This window comes from Carlito syrichta, unplaced genomic scaffold (genome assembly GCF_000164805.1).
Source record: "Carlito syrichta isolate Samal-C Ts95f unplaced genomic scaffold, Tarsius_syrichta-2.0.1 Scaffold315331, whole genome shotgun sequence".
NCBI classification, from domain to species: Eukaryota; Metazoa; Chordata; class Mammalia; order Primates; family Tarsiidae; genus Carlito; species Carlito syrichta.
In genome coordinates this window covers 7,576-28,151 of record NW_007259427.1, presented here as the reverse complement: position 1 = coordinate 28,151, position 20,576 = coordinate 7,576, and the positions used below count along the sequence as shown (strand labels likewise).

General features: G+C 42.0%; 1 protein-coding gene across 1 annotated transcript in view; it reads left to right on the top strand.

The window, feature by feature from the left end:
* Positions 1-19,860, top strand: part of FRMD3 (FERM domain containing 3) — a gene marked incomplete at its 3' end in the record, with an annotated part of 198,093 nt that extends 178,233 nt beyond the window's left edge. Inside the window, exons 4-6 of the mRNA XM_008072546.2 lie at positions 5,972-6,050; positions 13,022-13,119; positions 19,737-19,860. Of these exons, the coding sequence (XP_008070737.1) occupies positions 5,972-6,050; positions 13,022-13,119; positions 19,737-19,860 (301 nt within the window). The remainder of the gene's footprint in view (positions 1-5,971; positions 6,051-13,021; positions 13,120-19,736) is intronic.
* Between the last annotated feature and the right edge of the window lie 716 nt (positions 19,861-20,576).

Sequence of the window (20,576 nt, the reverse complement as noted above, 5' to 3'; positions counted from 1 at the left end):
GATAGGAATTGCCCTGTAACCTGCCAGAGCCACGGACTCTACCCTTGAACTGCTGTTTAAAGAAGATTAGGAGATTTTTCCTAGCTGCAAACTAGAATGTATATGAGAAACATCATGAGTTTTGATGTCTATTCCTGAAGTTATGGTTTTTATTTTCCCATGATTTGTCATGATGACTGGAAGAAGACTTCTGCAGTTTAAGAAAAGCTATTAAGTGATGTTTCTCTTTCAAAAATTTCTATTTGGTTTTAAAGAGGTTTGACTAAAGTTGTTGGTTAAAAATAGTCCTCTTTTTCCCTTTCACCCAGGAGCCTGCTCAATTAATAGCTTCCCATCTCCGACTCCATTTCTGGGCAAGGGCTCAGTGTGGAGATGAAAAATTCTGTCTCTGCTTTATAAACAGCTGTGCCTCTCCCCATGTTCTCAGTGTTAACAAACTACCAGAATGACGCTACCCTGTGATCTGCTGACGTACAAAGAGGCCACTGAGCTGCCCTGAGGAGACACTTGGCCTCCCCAGGCCTTGTCTGGCAGGTATCGGTTGGCTGTGAGCGAGGAGTCCTGCTGTTCTCAGTGCAAGTACATGCTCCTGGCATTTCGAAGTGGGTTTTCCATTTTTTTCTTTCTCTGCTACACGGTGACGTGCTCTGTTTTCAGCACTGGTATGGCTGAATAGATGTTTTTCCACTGTTGAGTTGAGTTCAGTTTGGTTTTCCCCAACCTCTCCCTCCCATTTCCACCTCCCCCTTTCCTGCTTGTCTTCTGGTGGGAGTTTAGATAATGCCGTGTCCACATGCCAGGAGTCATTTCCACTGTCCTCTCTCCAGAACAGAAAGCAGAGAAATTAGGAGGCTTGCTCCAGGTGACTGTTGGAATCCCTTTTAAAACTTAGGGGCTCATGCCCTGGGGGATTGGGGGTTTTCACCACCCTATGTGACCTAATCGTGGATGCTGAAGCCTGAGTACTACCGTAGACAGGGATCACAGCTTCTCTCCCATTGAGTGGCCATGCTGTCCAGTCTAATAGAGATGCCCAGTGGCTGTTCATGATGACACTGTTGGGATAGGGCCCAGTGCCCTATCAGATATTTTCATCTGCTGATTCTGCACCAAGTATTTGGCATGGTTAAGTGTCTTCCTTTAGTTCATTGCTCTTTCCCTGTAACTTAAGGATACGAGCACATGGAAGCTGGATTGGGTAGAGACACTTGGCAACTTGGAGAAGGGGTAGTCATCTCTCTACAAGGGGATTCAGGACCTTGCACATATCCAGGGAGTAGATGGCAACTGCTAGGTCAAACCCAAGACTCCTTTCCAGCTGTTATTCAGCTGGTGTGGATGCACACCAGTGCCTAGATGCTGGTCTTCTGACCCCAAACCAGTGCCACCACATTTGGGGTTAAAGATGACCTCCATGTCTCCTTGTTTAATAACTTGACATTTTAAATGGTGTTTTTCTCTCTATCTTTGGTTTTCTAGAAGGTAGTAGAAAGAATTGCACTTCATGGATTTGATTGGAATGGGGATGGGAAGAAGAATCTAGGTGGGGATCTTCTCTTGCTCCTTAAATCCTCCCTGTGTTATTATTTTCCTAAGCACATATGACCTTCTAATGTCCTGTATATTTCACTCATTTATTTCTAGTTTATACCAGTAGATTGTGTCCTCTGTGAAGATGGGATTTTTGTCTTTTCATAGCTGCTATTGTTTGTATGACATCTAAAACTGCCTATTAGCTATTAGGTGCTCAATAGATATTTGTTTATTGAATTAATTAGTCATCTTTCTAGAAGTAGCTATTGCAACCAACTCCAGAGTCTCTGAATTTGTTTTAGATGTTGAAGGTCCTGCACAGAAGCTAAGATATAAGACTAGAAGTTTCCAGAATGTAAATTCTAGGAATGTAAATCCTAGGAATAAATCTAGACTATGAACCTTTTAGATCTGTATTGTAATTCTATCAGAGGGACCAAGGGAGGGATGTGATGGCAGGGCCTGACTGTTCCCCATATCTCCCTTAAAGTTTGAGGTATATCATTTATTAATTCATTTAGCCAGACAGGCAAAGAGTCGATCGTTTATTAATAATTAACTCCGGAGATAAAAAGTTCAACAAGGCATGTTAAACTTACCGTCACAAGTCTTGTCATCCATAGATAGATCAACATTTTGGGGGAAATAATTTATCCTTTTAGCCTGTTACAACCCTGTGAAGAAACATTCCTTAGCTTCTCGGCTTTTCCTGCCATGTAATTTTGCATGCAGAAACTTAAGTGAGTTCTTCAAAGAGAAGGTTTCTGCCATGGTGGACTCTCCAGACCTGGGTGATAAGATTGAACTTCTTGTCAGCCCAAGTTCCTGGGGTTACTCATGGATCACTGCACCAGAACCAAGTGCCACTTCTAACTTGCAGGGAAACTCTTTTTCTTTTCTTGGTGACACGGAGCCAATGATGTTGGAACCAATGATGTTGGATAGATAGGAGGGAAAAGCATAGTAGGGTGTGTATGAGGTAGAAGAAAAGAGAAAATGTTGAACTTGAAAAGTTCCCCTTCCTGATTTTCCTGTTGCCAGCTCACATCCTTTCTCTGATAATGGGTTTAGTAGTGAATGTGTCATGAGCACCTTGCATTTATTTCATCTGTGATCAAATCCCAGAAAATGGAGGGGATATATCAGGAACTTAGTGGCTTTTCCTGTGTGACTTAGCCACAGCCTGTATGAAAAGAATTAACAGTGTGAACCAGGCTCGGTGGTTCAGCCTGTAATCCCGTGCTTTGGGAGGCTGAGATGAGTGGATTGCCTGAGCCCGTGGGTTCAAGACCCACCTGGGCAACTTGGCGAGACCTCATCTCTACAATAAATCAAAAAATTAGCCGGGTGTGGTATCACGCACCTGTAGTTCCAGCTGCTTGGAAGACTGAGGCGGAAGGATTGCCGGAGTCCAGCAGGTCGAGGCCGTGGTGGCCAGGAGTGGCCACCGCACTCTAGTCTGGGTGACAGAGTGAGACTCCAACTCAAAAAACAAAAACAAAAAAAGAGTGTGGGTCTATTATAAACCCAGAGTGAATCAGCACTGAGAAGAGGTTATTGAAAGGAGGTGACAATTAAGTCTAGAATGAGGCCAGCAACTCTGGGGCACCTTCCTTGAGAAGCAGAGAAGAAGTACTCAGGGTGGAGGGGTCTGGGGGAAGACATTCAAAACTATTTCAAATGAGGAGAAGTTAGAAGAAGGTGGGGATCCTTATTTTAGAGAAGGCTCAGAAGAACCATCTGTGTTATCTTCAGATGATGGTAGGTCTCTCCATGTGCAATAAGCACCAGACCTTTCTGGAGCCTCAGGGGTTACAGTGAGGATGACTGGGCAGAAGGACTTCCTACAGAGGTAGTCAAAGAGATCCACCTGGGGAACTGTTCTGGGCCTCACTACCTGGTCCATTAGGATGAAGGTGAGTCCTAATTTGTACCTGATGAGCTCAGACATCTACTGAAGCCAGCTTAGGGCACAGCAAGCTGATGTGCAGCCCAGGAAGAAGAGAAAAGGTCAACTTTAGTTTGGGGCCATTTTCTATGATCCTTCTCTTCCCAGTTTGCCTCCATTCAGCTGACTTTATTTTTCTGCTTCCTTAAAAATATTTTCATGTACCTGTTGTTCCAACAATTCAACTTTTGAGAATCTTTTTCATAGAAATAAAAATAGAAGCCCTTACTGATCTATGCATAAGACTGTGAATATACATGCATATATATACACACACATTTATATAATTGTTTGGCAAAAATGTGGAAACAATCTGAATGACAATTAAAAGGAAATAATTGAGTAAATGCTGATCTATTTATAATATGAATTTTGTACGAGGATGGAGAAAGTAGTAGAAGAGTACGGATTAAGTTGTTGACTGGACGTGGGCTGGAGAGTTTGGGGTGGGATGAGGTAGGATAGGGATCTGAGAGGTAGATGGGGCAAGAATGGAGACAAAGTAAAGGAAAATGAAGGGGGATGCCTCATCTCTCTGTCTGTCTGTCCATGTGTTGACCTCTCGCTCTGTTTTCTATCAGTCATCAATTTTTGTATTATATATCTATTCTCATTTATCTATATGTTATGCATATATGTATGCATGTATCTACCTATTTTCCATCTGTTATCTCTATCTATCTATCTCTATCTATCCATCTATCAATCATATATCTCTATCGTCTATTTATGCTCATTGGTCGTGCTAAAATGTATTAATTTAGAGGACTTTAACAATAGATTTAAAAAAGAAAGAAAATTGTTTTTTCTCACAGGCCAGTCCTATCTTTTACTCTGTTGCTCTTTTCTGATAAGAACTGTCTCAGCCTCTCTATTAAAGACAATCCAGAGGTTTTATAATAAAAATATCTTAGTTTTAATTTGTTCAAGGTGGTCCAGAAAGAAAATTAAAAATAAATCTGGGGAATATGTAAAGATAAAATATTTTGAATCACAGTTGAATTTCTAGATATCATAAAAGATGATGACTTGAAGATCATCTGTATTTTTCTAAGTTGCTTCTTTGTTCTATAGAAGAGATTCATTTTCTCGAGTGCTTCAGGAAAAAAATGTTTCCTTTCTTGAATCTAGGGAACACAGGGTCAGGTTAGGAGCACCCAACTCAGTTAAGAAATTTGCTAGTTCTTTGTAGAAAGAGTTCTAATACCTGTGTGTGTGTGTGTGTGTGTGTGTGTGTGTGTGTGTGTGTGTGTGTGCGCGCGCGATATCAGTTTTTCTCTTTTGAAATATCTAGCAAGAGGCTGCTGTGTGTTTGTGTGTGTGTGTGTGTGTGTGTGTGTGTGTGTGTGATTTGGATGCTTTCTTTTAAATTACTTTTAAGAATTGTTTTCCATATTAAATTATTTTCATTATACTTTTATATCTGGTGCTGATGCTTTTTTCTATGCTAATAATTTGTCTATATCCATAATATCTTAGACAGTGTAGAGCTGGATGGCAATTTAACCCGTGGTTATCTTGAAAGAAGGGTTTGAGGATAGTATGCTATTTCATATTCACATTTGGATGTTGACTCAGCCTGATTCCAGGTAGTATTACTGATACAAAAGCAAAAGAACAGGCATATTAGATCCATGGAAAGAGTAACACTATTTATCATATTTTAAGCTGTTCATTCTATATGTTAACTGAAATATGAATGCATCTTACTGTGTGTGTGCATTTATTAGGGAAATATTGCAAGTAAGTAATGGTCTTTATAATGAAAGGTATTGAAAATCTCGTAGAATCCTATTAGCTGGTCATTGAGTTCTCGACAGTTGATGCAATTAGAACACTTCAGAATCATGAATCTCAACCAGAATTGCAGTCTACAGAATGCTATTTTGATTCAGACAAACCTGGAAGTTACGGAAATGCTTATTTCCATATAGTTGACTGCCTTATAGCTAGATAATACTAAAAATCTACAAAGTAGGATTTGTGCATGGCTGACTCCATTTTTAAAATCTCGGCTTTCATTCAGAGGCACCATGATTTTGGGAAAACTAGCCATGTGCAGTGACATTTTTCCACCTCACAGGCTAAAAAACTTTTCCTGAGCCCCCAAACCTGAATGGTGCTTATGGGCAGTTTATTTGTCAGTCACACGTGGGTGGAGAGAACTGGAAGAGATAATGTTCTTTGGAGCTGTGACTGGCAGAGAACGAGCCAATGAACGTGGGCCATGATGTGGAGAGATGTTCTAACTGACGAGGTTGCTTCTATTCTGCATTTGCTCTGAATGTCCTGTCAAGCATTTCTTTTGAGTTTTGTTGCCACTGTCGCTTTGTTTCCTTGGGCATCAAATCTGCTTCTTCCAGAAAGAACTCACCCTGGCCTCCACCCCCCTGGGCTAGTCTGTAAGGCTGCACGACTGCCTCTCCTGTGTGTGTTTGAGTCCATGGTCTTTTGCTGCTTTTCTCATGCCTTTTCTTTATGATGTTTCAGCTCATCCACCATACACCATGTGCTTTAGAGTGAAATTCTACCCACATGAACCCTTGAAGATTAAAGAAGAGCTCACAAGGTATTTTCCGTTTGTTTGTATGTTTAACGTGCCCCTTAACCAGTCAGGGCCTCTGAGTCTTGCAGGCTAGACATGCCTCCTGTCTAGAGCAGAACGTCTTGACCATGTAGGCCTCGAACTCAGAGTTTTGACTTGGAATGCTTACTTCTCTTACAGTTAATTGTCTTGAGATTTTTTTTCAACAGTTGTCATTGGGAGTGTAATTAACTGCACAAAAAAGCAGTGGTTGTAAGGGGGTGATATTCTCCAAAAACATCTGACAGTGGAATGCTAAAAATAAACAGAGGCTGTCTTCAGGACATAGGCAAATTCACAGCTAGTGCGGCCCCTGCCCCCCACCCAGCTTATCTTTTGGATCTGAGCTTTTCTGGGAGGAAGAGATCACTTGACAGAATGCACTGTTTGGGGCAGGTTTTTCTCTACATGTAGACTCTTCTCAGCCCAACTCTCCAAATGTTCTAGTTACTGGATCTCCTCCTTTTTCATCTCCCTCTGGCAGGGCTACTGGAAATTTTGCTTCCATGAATACCCTGGGTGAAGTTTGCTGAGCAGAATCCCAGGAGGATGGGAGAAAGAGGGGCTGTGCACTTAGTTCTTGATGAGGCTCTGACTTGGTGACCATAAAAACCACTATGTATAATCATCTCTCAAAATAATCTACTTAGGTGCAGATGCAACAGAAAAGCAAATGTAATTTGCTCTGATCATTGGCAGGGGGACGTTTGGGGTTCTCGGATATTTCACCTCCTTGTTATCCAGAGTCTCTGGTAAAGCTTGACCAGACTGGTACAGGGGTGACTTTGCAAGGGAGCAGATGGTTCTGTTCTCTATTATTAATTTTCCCACAGCTGTTGAGTGAGGTTAGTGCTGGAGATGGGGGGATGGGCAGAGAGGGTGTGCAGGTTTGTGTGTGGAAAGAGGGATAATGGATAATCGGCATTATTTGTTGTGGCTGGTATTTTGTAATCTGACCTGCTCTTTTCTTTTTATTGAGGTAAAATTCACGTGATACAAGTTAATTTCACCATTTTAAAGTGTACCGTTCAGTGGCATTTAGTGCAGTCACAATATTGGGCAACCGTCACCACGATCTAGTTCCAGATGTTTCATCACCCCAGGAAGAACCCTTGTACCTGATAGCAATCACTCTTCTTTCTCCCTTCCTCCAACCCTTGACAACCATTAGTCTATTTTCTGTCTCTGTGGATTTGCCTATTCTGAACATTTCATAAAAATGGAATCATACAGTATGTAACCTTGTCCTGATTTGGGCTTGAAAATTTTATGTATTTGATAAGTTCTTTTTCACTTGTTACTATCTACCCAGGGGACAGGGCCTGAATTAGCAAGAGAGAGAGAGAGAGAGAGAGAGAGAGAGAGAGAGAGAGAGAGAGAGAGAGAGAGAGATAGATTGATTTGTCCTGCCTTCAGGGTGCTAACAGTGTAATTAGAAAGATCAAATACTAATGACTCACTTTGGTCATTTGTTCTCTTTATAATCTTGTCTGGAGGATAAAAATTGAATATGTGTCATGATATAAATTAAGGATGGATATTTTGTTATTGTCAAGAAAAGCTCCATTGCATAGTAAAAGACTCCAAAATTTTGGTTGATAACCCTAGTTTAACACCCTCAATAACATTTGCTAGCATTTTCCTGCCTTTAGCTGAATAGCTCAGGTATGAACAATGGAGAATTGTGAGCATTTTGATGTTTCCAAAGGAAATTAAGATGACCCATTGCTTTTGTGCAGGTAGAAATGAATTTTTCATAGTCGACACAATCCTTTGAATTCCATAATAATTTAGAAACAGTAGAAGGGCCTGAGTACTTATGGTTTACGTTCTTATCTAGAAGGCGTTTAATTTTTCTTGTATAAGTTGTTATTTTATTGTAAGATTAATCTAAAATTTGAGAAGAATTTAATATATAACAAGTAGAGATCATATTCATGGCCATGCTTAGGAGTAGAGAAACGTTAAGAAAAGACAGTTTTAAAAGAGCAAAACAACAAAAATATTCCCCAAGAGAATATTTTAAATCATTTTTCATTCTTTATCTCTCCATTCAGTCTTATAGTCCTTTAGATTTCTGAGGCTTTTGTAAATGCTCTGTACAATTGAGTGTAACCAAATGTGTATTGACTTTAATTTTTCTTCTTTTCTTTTTTTTTTTGTAAGAACCATCTTTAAATCTGTGTTAGGCAGAAAAGCAATGTCATTAATGGCAGCACAATAATTTGTGCTCCAGGTCCTCTTCTGGTTTTATTGCTTAATCTTTTCATGCAGGAGTGATGCTAAGAAAATATGTATTATTTTTGTGTGTGTGGCTAGATTATTAAAAAATGAGCACCCTTGAACGTGAAGCCGTTTGTAAGGCTCAGTGGATTATACTGAATCCACAATAATCCTTGATTATCTCCAAGAGATCACTGATATGAGCAAAAACCCAAGCTCTGATGTGAAAGCTGCTTTACTTTTCTCAGGAAGCTTTCACCAAATTAATTTCTGTGTTAAGAGATTAGAACTCAAACCTCTCATTCATGTAGTAGTTATCCGAAACTACTTTTCACTATCAAACTTATCAAAAAGTGGAAATGAATGTGCTTATGTTCAATGCATACATTTCAACATGTAGAAAAGAAACCTTATGGTATTTGACCTGGTAGTTTACAGTCCTTCAAAAGAGGGCAAAAGCTTGATCATTTCCAACATTTGTGTGACTTTGGTATTCTGAATGTTCTAGAACCATGGTCCTCAAAGTGAGATGTCTGTGTCAGCCATATCAGCATCACTTGGGAGAGAACTTGTTAGAAATGCAGATTCTTGGTCCCTGCCCTAGACTTACTAAATAAAACTCTCCAGAGGTGGGGCCCAGCAATCTGTATTTTCTTAAGCTCCCCAGGTAATTCTAAAGCATACCACAATTTGAGAACCACTACTCTAAGACAGTTTGGATTTTCAAAAGCAGACGTTTCTTTTGGTAGACGGTAAAGTGTACAATTCAGTGGTTTTAGGATGTTCACCAAGTTGTGCTACCCCCACCATAGACTGATTCTAGAACATTTTCATCACTCTTGCAGGAAAATTGGTACCCAAGCAGTCATCCTATATACGCCCCTCCCTCCAGTTCCTTGCGACCACTTATCTGTCCGCCTCTATAGAATGAATTGTCTGTTCTGCACAATTCATATAAATGGGATTAAACAGTATGTGGCCACTTGAGTCTGGTTTATTTTTATTTAGCATACTGTTTTCAAGGATCATTCCTGTTGTGGCATCCATCAGTACTTCATTCCTTTTTGTGACTGAACAATATTTCATTGTATGGATATACCACATTTTACTTATTCATTCACCAATTGATGACATTCGGGTTGTCATCACTTTTAGCATTACCAGCACCTAGACCCCTCATCCCAGATTCAGATGTTTTAAGTTGACAGCTTTGCTGAGATAGAATTCATATGCCATAAAGTTCAACTTTTAGATTGTATACTTTGGTGGTTTTCAGTGTAATTCACACAGTTTAAAAAAATTGACCAAAATATCAGTCACTACAATCTAATATGAAAACATTTTTATGTCCCTCAAAAGAGACCCCTGTAACTATTGGCAGTCACTCCTCTTCCTCTCTCCTTATCTCACCTACTCCCAGCCCTCAGCAAACACTGATTTGCTTTCTGTCTCCATATATCTGCTTCTTTTGGACATTTCAGTGGACTCATCCGATATGTGGTATTTTGCAAAGGGCTTCTTTTACTTAGCATACTGTTTTAAAGTTCATCCCTGTCGTAGCATCGATCAGTACTTCATTTCTTTCTATGGCTGGATAATATTCCGTTGTATGGATATGCCACATTTTACTTATTCATTCACCGATTAGTGGACATTTGGGTTGTCATCACTTTTTAGTTAGGAATAATGCTACTGTGAACACTCATGAGCAAGTTTTGGTGAGGACTCTAATTCTGATTTAATTGGGTCTGGGGTAGGATCCAAGCACCCACGGCACTGGGATTTTTCAAAAGCTCCCCTAGGAGATGTTAGCATGCATTCCGGGTTGAGAACCGCTAGTTTAGAACCTTATTATTCAAAGTGTGGTGTGTGGATCTGCATCACGGTATCACCTGGAGCTTATTAGAAATGGGGAGGCCGGGCTCAGTGGCTCAGCCTGTCATCCCAGCACTTTGGGAGGCCGAGGCAAGTGGATTGCCTGAGCCCGTGGATTCCAGACCAGCCCAGGCAACTTGGTGAGCCCAGGCAACTTGGCCGCATCTCTACAATAAATAAAAATTAGCCCAGTGTGGTAGCACACACCTGTAGTTCCGGCTACTTAGAAGGCTGAGGTGGAAAGATGGCCAGAGCCCAGCAGGTCGACGCTGGGGTGGCTATGAGCATGCCACTGCACTCCAGCCTGGGCGACAGAGGGAGACTCCGACTAAAAAAAAAAAAAAAGAAAAGAAATGGGGAATCTCATGCCCACGCCAGACCTTCTGAATCAGAAGCTGCATTTTAACAAGCACTTCAGGTAATTCCTGTGTGTATTAAAGTGTGAGAGGCGTTGGTTTGGGAAGCTACTCTGGGTTCTTACCTACCATATGTAATATTATTCCTCTGACAAAATGCACACCAAACTCTGTATAAAAAACTTGTCAGGGACTGCTTTATCCCCTGCACACAATTCCATATTGAACTAGGGACAGAGAATGTCATTTGAGCCTCCACTGTGTCCCTAGTACTGAGCGCAGTACACAGCATAGAGCAGGGTAAGATAAACATGCAATGAAGGAAAAATACCAGGGAGCCATGGAATCCTTCCACATGTCCCATGTCTTTCAGTGAACTAGCGCCCAGGAACAGTGAGCTCTCCTGCTCTGGGGTTAACAGCACCTCTCTGACCTTAGCATGTTCATCACCCTCTCTAAGTCTCCATTTTTTTGCCTTAAAAATGGGGATTATGCATACTTCTCCTCATAAAGTTGAGTAAAGATCAAATTACTTGGACACTGGAGGTGTTAGTCAAGGTTCTCCAGAGAAATAGAACCCATGGCACATACATACATATGCATCCACACATCTCTCCAAATGAGATGTATTATAAGGAATTGGCCCATGTGATTATGAAGGCTGAGACATTTCATGGACCCTTGTCATGGACGCTGGAGGCCCTGGAAAACCGATGGTGTCCTTCAAAGGTCTGAGAGCCAGAGAGCCAATGGTGTAGACTCCAATCCACGTCTAAAGGTCAGAGAACCAGGAGCTCTGAAGACAGAAGATCAATGTCCCAGCTCAAGCAGTCAGGTGGAGAGTGAATGCGACCTCAAGTGCCTTTGTGTGCTGTTCAGGCCCTGAATGGGTTGGATGACGTCCACCCACACTGGGGAGGCCCATCCGCTTTACCTAGTCCACCGATTCATATGGTGATCTCTGATGGGGCTGGTCAGCCTTCCAGATGGGGCTGGTCAGCCTTCCAGAAACAGCTGCACAGACACACCCAGAAATAATATCTAACCAGATATCTGGGCATCCCATGGCACAGTCAAGCTGACACATAAAGTCAACCATCACAAGGTAATAACTGAGACTGATTGAGTGATCTCCCCTACCCCCCACAACCCAAGAACATAGGAAGAAAAAATGCACTGGTCTCTGGGAACTAGACTCTAAACTGAGCATGGAAAGAATATGCCCCTATCTGTGAAGTCACTTTGGTTAGAAACAAGAGACCCCGGGCCTGAGGCATCAATGAAATAATTAACCTTGAGAAAGATGAGGAACGCTGAAGCGGGCTGGATCAGCGGGGAGGAGCAGAAAAGACAGAAACAAGATGAGGCTGAACCTGGTCTTGCAAACTGACACGTCCTCAACATCTCCCCTCGACCCCCACTGTTTTTTGTTTGGCGCTGCAGTGTTTTGGAAAACAATTTGTTGCAACATCTGAAATTCAAAGAGTTTCACTTGTGTACCTGGTCTACTACCAGGGGGAAGACGAGCCACCAGAAGCCCAAACTTTCCTTGCACGCAGCCTGCTCATGTAGTAAATCCTCACTTGTGCCCCACAACTCTATGATAAAGACATTTAAATTTAAAAAATAGGGGGCACACTTCATCAACAAGGGTACCTGCATAATGAACATTTGTATACCTAACCCTGAATTGTACCCCACTTCTTTAAAATTAAAAATTAAAAAAAAATTTTACTTGTAACCCCAATCTCCTTTATTTTCTGGAAAAACTGGACACACCTGGTCAGCTTTTCTAATGGCAACACTGGGCTGAGTGGTGTGGTAGCTGACTCTATCCTAGGGAGCCACTATGTCCCCAGCCTGCTTCGAACCCCTTACACCAACCTGTGTGACTCTCCCATGTCACAGGCTACCATGTGTCTGGCTTCAGTAGGCATCTGAGCATCTGGAGAGGGGAGAAGGCCCCACACAGGTGACAGCTCTAGTTGTGAATGATGGCCTTTCTGACGTCATAATAATGTTTCTTTGAGATTGATTAATGTGCGTCTGTCTGCCCCTGAGAAATGATGGGGTTGGCCTTGTAGCCTGGCTAGATCTGTTTCTTGAGTCTCCAGGTCAAACAGAACTTGGCCAGTGTGTACCTGAGAAGAGGGTGTTGATGGTGGCTGCTGAGGTTGTCTTCCTGTGGGAGTTCCTGCCAGGAGCAGTGGCCACTTGGGCCCTGTGGCTTTCCTCAGTTCTCTTCAGGGCTCTTTGAAAAGGCTGAGCCTGTCTAGCTCGGGAAGCTGATGAGATCTGCTCAGTAGACACTCCAAATCTGCGGAATTCAGAGGGCCCCTCTCAGCTTTTTTCTGCTTGCTCCATGAGAGCCTTGGCATGTCTAAGCCCCTCCCTGAAGTGGTGGAGGGCTTTGGTGACCCAGGTGGCTAAAGCATGAACAATCCTGCTTCTCCTAGGCTTCAGCCAAAACTCAGAATGATTATTTCTCCTTTTGTATTGCAGGTACCTTTTGTACCTGCAAATTAAAAGAGATATTTTTCACGGTCGGCTGCTGTGCTCCTTTTCTGATGCCGCCTACCTGGGTGCTTGTATCGTTCAAGGTAAGTCTGGTCACAGCTCACTCACTCCCTCCACTGCATCGTAGGCCTCACTTCTCTGCCCATGTTTGTGATCAGAGGCCAGGTATGGCTGGGTACTTGGCAACAGAGCCCCTGCCCACCTTCCTTCCCAAGCTGATGGGGTCCTGGGGAGAGACTGGGCTGAGGTGTTCACAGGGGCCTCTGCAAAAACAAAGGGTCCTTCAAGCCCCTGGGGTAGAGTCAGAGGCTATCTTTCAGAGGAGTTGGGATGTGTGGTTTGTGAGAAGCTCTGACGGGGTGTGGAGTAGTGAATGTTTTGGGCTCCAGCTGTCAAATATAGGCTTATTGGGCATATTGAGGGAGCCATCTATGTTCAGGAAGGTAGCTGTCAAACAAGGGGGTCATCTCTGGAAGCATTTTCATATATATGAATAAATAAATATGTGAATGTATAAATACATGAATATATATGAGTGTATATATTTCCATATGTGCACGTGTGTATTATGTGTAATTTTTCAGCTTTTCTAGCCATGTAACATGGTGAAGAGAGCACCAATCTCACAATCTGTCATCCTTCAACTTGACTCTTTCTTCCCATTTCCTGGTTACCTCACCATAGACAAATTACGTCAGCTCTTTAAGCTTCAGTTTGTATATCTATTAAATGGGGTAGCCATCTTCCTTCCCTGGCCATGAGATTTCATGAGACCACTCTGCACCAGACCGGGGGAGGCGAAGGCCCGTCAGAGGTGGCTGCTGTTCTTTTGAGGTTTGAACAAGTCACAGGGGGAGAGGGCAGGGGGAAATAGTAAGCGCATTGACCTGGGTTGGCGTCTGGATATCTCCATCTTGTAAGGATAGTGGTTTGGGGAAAGGAGGTCTCCGGGGCCTGAAGCAGCACATTACCGGGGATGGGCCCAGCATCCAAGTCGAGAGTGGCTCAGGTGTTCTGTCCCCCTAGGCCAGTTGGGAGGCAGCTGGCCGTAGGGACCAAGATGATCCAGCCATTTGTAGCATGCATATTAATAACATATTTATGAGAGAAAAGAGGATGGCAGGGAGGGGAGAAAGGAAGGGGAGGAGTGGAGGAAATGGAGTGGGGAGAGAGAAAGAGAGAGAGAGAGGTGACTCAGTATGACAATCTTATGATGGATCTGGAATAAACAAAGAAGCTTATGAAGCATAGGTGACAGTCACCCACGAGCTTCATTCTCCTGGGGATTTCTCTGTGGCCACCACTGTCCCTGTGGGATGCTCTGTGCTATGAAGTAATTCCTTTGACCCTGTTCTCAGGTGTGATTGTTCTCTGAGAATTCTGAAGTGTAAGTGTTATTTTGTCCCTCCCTCTCCAGGAGCAGCCTAGTATTGGGTAGCAGATTTTGGCAGAGGCTGTAAAGCCCTTGGGGATATTCTAGTTCAAGGCAGTCAGAACTACAGTGATACTGTGATGGGAAATGCTCCTTCTGTCTACTCTGAGGTGGAGTGTGAGCTTCTTCCGAGGGTTGCCTCTCTGATCTCAGAGTCAGGGGATGCTAAGTCCCATAGTTCCTTTTGTCCGTGGTGAAGGCTGCATAGACCAAGTTATGGCACACTGTCTTACGTAAGAGAAAAGGGAATCGATACTAATCCAAGCAACAGACCAGCGTTCGAGGATTTTAGAATGCATTTAGGCATTAGTGAATTATCGCAAGCTCAACATGGATCTATAATGGAAAGCTCTCCATCCTCTTTTCTGTTTGAAATAAAGCCACAAAGCCTCCACCCAGACGTTCAGGGTCCTATTTTATCCCTTACTGCTATTAGCACTGACCACATACACACACAGTTGCTGTGGAGAAAGTAGGGTTGGAAATGGACCGGCAGACCTCAAAAGGCCTTTTGGCTCTCCGATGTGGAGGTGTCTGTGGTCATTTGTAGCAAAGTCAGTAAAAGTGGTTCATGAAGTTCTCTGATGCTCAGGTGAGTACTTCAGCAGCTCTGAAGGTCATTTACAAATGCAGATAAAAATGGACTTTGTCAGAACCGCATATTCTTACAGAGTGATAGGGAAAGTGCAGTAAATGATTAGCAATTTGCAGGCACTGTGACTTCTCACTGTCTTGCTTGCTAAGGCTCTTTAAGCAGTATGTTTTAAACTTAGGTATTTTCCAAATGTGTAAGTAACAGCCAACCATCCAGGATTTTGCTATCTATACATACTGAATCCAATGAGCACATTTAATACATGCAATGCATTTTCTTTCATAATACAATTTGCAAAATAAACACACAAAATCATTGGGATCTGTTTATATCTTCTGTTGATAAAAATATCTTTCCTATTCCTTCTACAGAACAACAGCATGAAGGGATTGAACTTGTCTCCTCTGCCTTGTGTATTCAACCCCTGTGTCTCAATTCCTGATGAATATTCAGAATTCAGTTCAGATATTGCTTCTTCTGAGAAGTCTTCCTGGATTGCTCTGGCTACAGTAGCCTGCCTTCTGCATATTATTCTTTCTCACGCACCTCTTTTACTGCCTTGCAAGCACTTATATCTCAAATGATCTTGTTGAGCTGTTTTGGGGTTAATCATGTTGTTTCTTCCTATGTAGAATTGAATTCCGTGGGGGCAGGATCTGGGTGTCTTTTCACTGCAGACTTCCTGTATCTGGCATACAGTAGATTCTCCACTAAATATGTTAGATGAATCAGGGCATTTGCCTGAATTGCACCAGTGTGTGCTTCCTCCCTATACTTGGGAGAGGTTGGTTGGTCACCTGCTGGGCTGGTATTCTCTACCTCATTCATTTATTTATTCATATGTTCTCCGAACATTTATTGCACAGCTGCTAGATGGTAGACACAGCAGACAGAGTCCCTGTGGGGAGAAAGCCAACTAAGCAGGCCATTGTGAGGATGTGTTAACAGCTAGATAGAGGGACACACAGGTCCATTCCCTGCTGTGAATGCCACCGGAGGGCTTCCCTGCAAGGGTGGATTGGGGAAGGATCCTGAAGGAGTTGATCCTGAAACTGTTTGTATCTAGGTTCTTTTGCAATGCATCCTCTTCAAACCAGGGAAAAGCCTGTCACTATCCTTTTTTGAGTTGAGGTATTACTCTGTCACTCAGGCTGAGTGCGGTGGTGCAATCATGGCTCACTACAGTCCCAATCTCCTAGGATCAGGTGATCCTCCCACTTCAGCCTCCTCAATAGTTGGGACTACCAGCCTGCACCACCATGTCTGGCTAAGTTTTTGATTTTTTTTGTAGAGACAGGGTCTCACTCTGTTGCTCAGGCTGGTCTTGAACTCCTAGGCTCAAATGATCCTCCCACCTCAGTCTCCCAACATGCTGGGGTTATAGGCATGGGCCCCTGTACCTGGCCCTGTAACCCTTTTGACACACCATCCCTGAATTTATTCACCCATTTGCCTCAAACTCTGTATTTCTCTCTTAGAATTGAATTCTCTTAGGAAAGTGCTAGAGCCTGTTTCAAACCACAGACCATTCAATGTGCTGTATGTCATTTGTCACAACTTCACCCTCAAAGTCATGTGTAGGAGAAAGAACCATGGCTGTGCACCCAGCTCCTCTTGGTATGAATAACTAGACGTCCTTATTCACTAGAAAACTGCCTTCTGCTTAAGGGGAGATCAGAATAAAAGACAAGCTTTAAGGGACGAGAGACCGTGGCCTGTGATGGGGACAGCATTGATCTTCACCTTGTCAGCATCCCTGTGCAGGCGCCAAGGCATTTCTTCTCTGAGTTTTCTGGCCTTTGCTGGGCCTCTTATTTACAGTGTTTAGCAGAGCAAGTCCATTATATCTTGTAAGTTTTCCTGGAATGAGAAGCGCCCTTTACAACCAACGCCCTCCCTCACCAACCACTCTGCAAGCTGATATTAGCATTAAAAGTGACTTGGTTTCCTATTGGTGGCTCATTACCCCATCACCTATGGAAAGTGGGGCCATTGGGTTATTCCAACTCCTAGATGTTTAAGCCCATAGCCAGCTCACAGGGGTCCTCGTGTGCATGCTTGTGTGTGTGCTATGTGTATTTTTTTTTTCTTAGCTTAGGTTGAGTTCATCATCAGTCCATGGCCCATTCTCATCATTGGTCCCTTTGGGCCCATTGATGGATTGATTTCTTTTTCCATTATTCTCCATTTCCATCTCAAAAGACAACAGCTGGGTTCATATAGATCTCTGTCTTTGCATATATCATTATCCAATGATTAATATTATTTATGTGTGTATACTTTTAAATTGCATAAATTAAATGGGGCTATAGAACCTATTTTATTCCTTCCTTTTTAATGCTCAGAATATTGCTTTTGGGATCTATCCATTGCTGGGTATACATCTATTTTGCTACTTTTTAACTACTGCAGTGTTCTGAAGGGTGCATCTCCTGTGTTTATCTGTTCCACCAACAATGAACACCCCAGATTGTGTCCAGCTTCTGACTATCATGATTGATGCTGTGATTTAAAAAAAAAAAAAGAAACTTGAACATATCATTTTTTTGCATCCAGAGTTTTTCTAGGATATATACCCAGAAATGGGATTGGTTGGTCATAGTATTTGACTAAATACTTCCAACTTGCTCTCTAGAAGAAAAACACATATCTGGAATTCCCCAAAATGCACACTGTTTTTGATTTTTCTTGTCTCTACCAATGTCCCAGTTTGTTGTTGTTGTTTTCCAATAAGTGACATCTTATTGGTTTGCATATCTCTGATTACTAATGAATTTGAACCTCTCTCTCTACATTAGCTCTTTGGGTTTCCCCTTCTGCGAATTGTCTGTTCATATTCTTTAACCATTTCTCTATTAGTTTTCTTGCCTCCCCTTTTAAAAAATTGATTTGGAAAGTTTTCTTCTTTATCTAGATATTAGTACCTGTCAGCTTTAAATTTTGCAAATCTATTATTTCAACTTGTCATTTCTCTATTATTTTGGCTATGATATTCTTTAATCAAGAGATATATTTTAATTTTGATTTGACTAAATTAATCATTTTCCCCCTTGTGATTGATGGTATTTTGGGTCTTATTTGAAAACTCCTTTCTCATATAGTATACACCCTAGATTGGTTTAAGAACTCTGTAATTTGAATTTTGTGAGAGCTTTGCTTTTCTCCCAGCTATGTCCTTTTACATCATTAGATGATTTGACAAGGGGAAGACAACAGATACAAATTACAGAGTTGGGTGTGATTTTTCAGATGTGCTCAAGACATACTGATTTTTATCTACTTCATAGTCATGTTGGTGATGAGGATCTTCTAACACAGTTTTTTCACCCTCTTTGGTCTATTCTCTTGGGTCGTATCCTCTGCTTCTGCCTGGGATACTTGTTTCTTCTGTCTCATTTTCCTTAGCAAGCATGTGAAATCAGTAGAAAATATTCCTATTTCCGGACATTACCTTTTCTTTTCCAGTCTGTGGTCCATGTACCCACCTTAGCCTTCTGGGTTCTTAGAGATGTGCAGGCATTTCTCTTTTTACCCTTGAAGACCCTCCAAAGGCAACAACAGCCTTAATTTGGTATGGTCTTCCCTACGTAGATATATACTCTTTTATTTGGAGAGCAATCCATTTGTTTCTAAGTGCAATCCCCTTGGGTTCCTTCACACTGTGATTTTTCATTGAATAAGTCACACCAGCACACACCTTAGCACAGGGAATTCCTGGATTCAGAGAATATTAGCTATGAAAGGAACCATGAGGAATGTCTACCAGTTTCCAACTAGAGGTGCTACCACCTCGTACCCTAGGGAACATTTAGAAATAATGGGGGAATCTTAAGATTTAAAAAAAATTAAAATTTTAAATTGACGCACATTGTATATATTTATGATGCACAGCATGATGTTGTGAAATATGTATACATTGTGGACTGGCTGAGTCAAGTTAATTAACATACCTGTTACTGCATATACTTTTGTGTGTGTGTGCTGAGAACATATCAAAGCTACTCTCTTAAGGATTTTAAGTATACAATACAGTGTTACTGACTAAAGTCACCACAGTTGTACAATAGATCTGCTGAATATTTTCCTCCTGTTTGAAATCTTGTATTCTTTGACTAATTTCTGGGAGGGAGCAGTTTTGATGGTCACAATGACTGAGTATGCTACTAACGTTTAGTGCCTGAAGGGTAGTGGTGCTAAATGTCCTACAATTCCTTGGAAAAACTAAAATAGTAAAATTGCTAATTTCTTAATAATAAATTGGGGGCCGATTTATTTATTTATTTTAGTAGAGACAGAGTGGTCTTGAATTCAGACTGGTCTTGAACTCCTGGCCTCACGTGATGCTCCTACCTCAGTCTCCCAAAGCACTGAGATTACAGGCATGAACTACCGTGCCTGGCCAAAAAACAATATTTAAATTCCTTTATGATACAGATAAAGAACGCAAGACCCAGAGAAGGTTCTCAAATGCTTCAGCTCACACAGCTAGATCTGAAGGAAGTAGGAGCATCCAGACATTCAGGTTGTGATCTTTCCATGGGCACAAATACATTTTGTGGACAAGGGTGAGGCTATTCCAATCTCTTCTTTGTGATGGCAGGAGACATTCCATATGCACTCTGCTCATATTATTGCTTTTAATCTTTCTCTTCCTCTTTCTCTACTGGTTACAGCTGAGCTCGGTGATTACGATCCTGATGAACATCCAGAGAATTACATCAGTGAGTTTGAGATTTTTCCCAAGCAGTCACAGAAGCTGGAAAGAAAAATAGTGGAAATTCATAGAAACGAACTCAGGTAATCTGGGTAGACATTTGTGACAGTGATGGAGGTGAGAACGTATTCTTACTGCAGGGAATGTCACAATCAAGTTGGGATGGAGCATATTTGTCACCGATGAGCAGACTGTTTTGACAGCGGAGCGATATCTCTGGGCATGGTCAAGGGCACACTGGTGTCCTCCATCAATAACAATCTCATTAGTGTGGGGTCCCCTGGGTGGCTGTTTATGAACCATCCATGGTTATTAGAGCCCATGCATTTTCTTACACATATGAATTTCTATCCGCCCTGAGTTTCTGAAAGTAAAACCTAGGGTACATAAGTAATCCTCTCTAATTTGAATATTGTTTTGTCTTTTCTCCTCCTGTGGCTGCTGCTGGAAGCATTGACTCCAGATAGAGTAGAATCTATTGAAAAGGTTCCCTTTGCCGAGCTGCTTTTGAGATGACAGATTTAGTATCTGCTCCTCCTTTTCCCATCTGTGATGCTTCAGGATGATAACTGCGGGTAGTAGTGGTAGGAGTGGCAAAATCACACACAGCATTCACCATGTACTCCACACCGTTCTAAGCATTTTGCACATATTGAGTCATTTAATCTTCACAACAGCCTAAGAGGTAGGTTGCTGGTTATTCCCATATTACAGATGAGGGACTCCGGCACAGGGAGTATAAACCAGGGTCATACAGCTAGTAAGTATCAGAGTTGGGATTTGACTTCAGGCAGGCTGG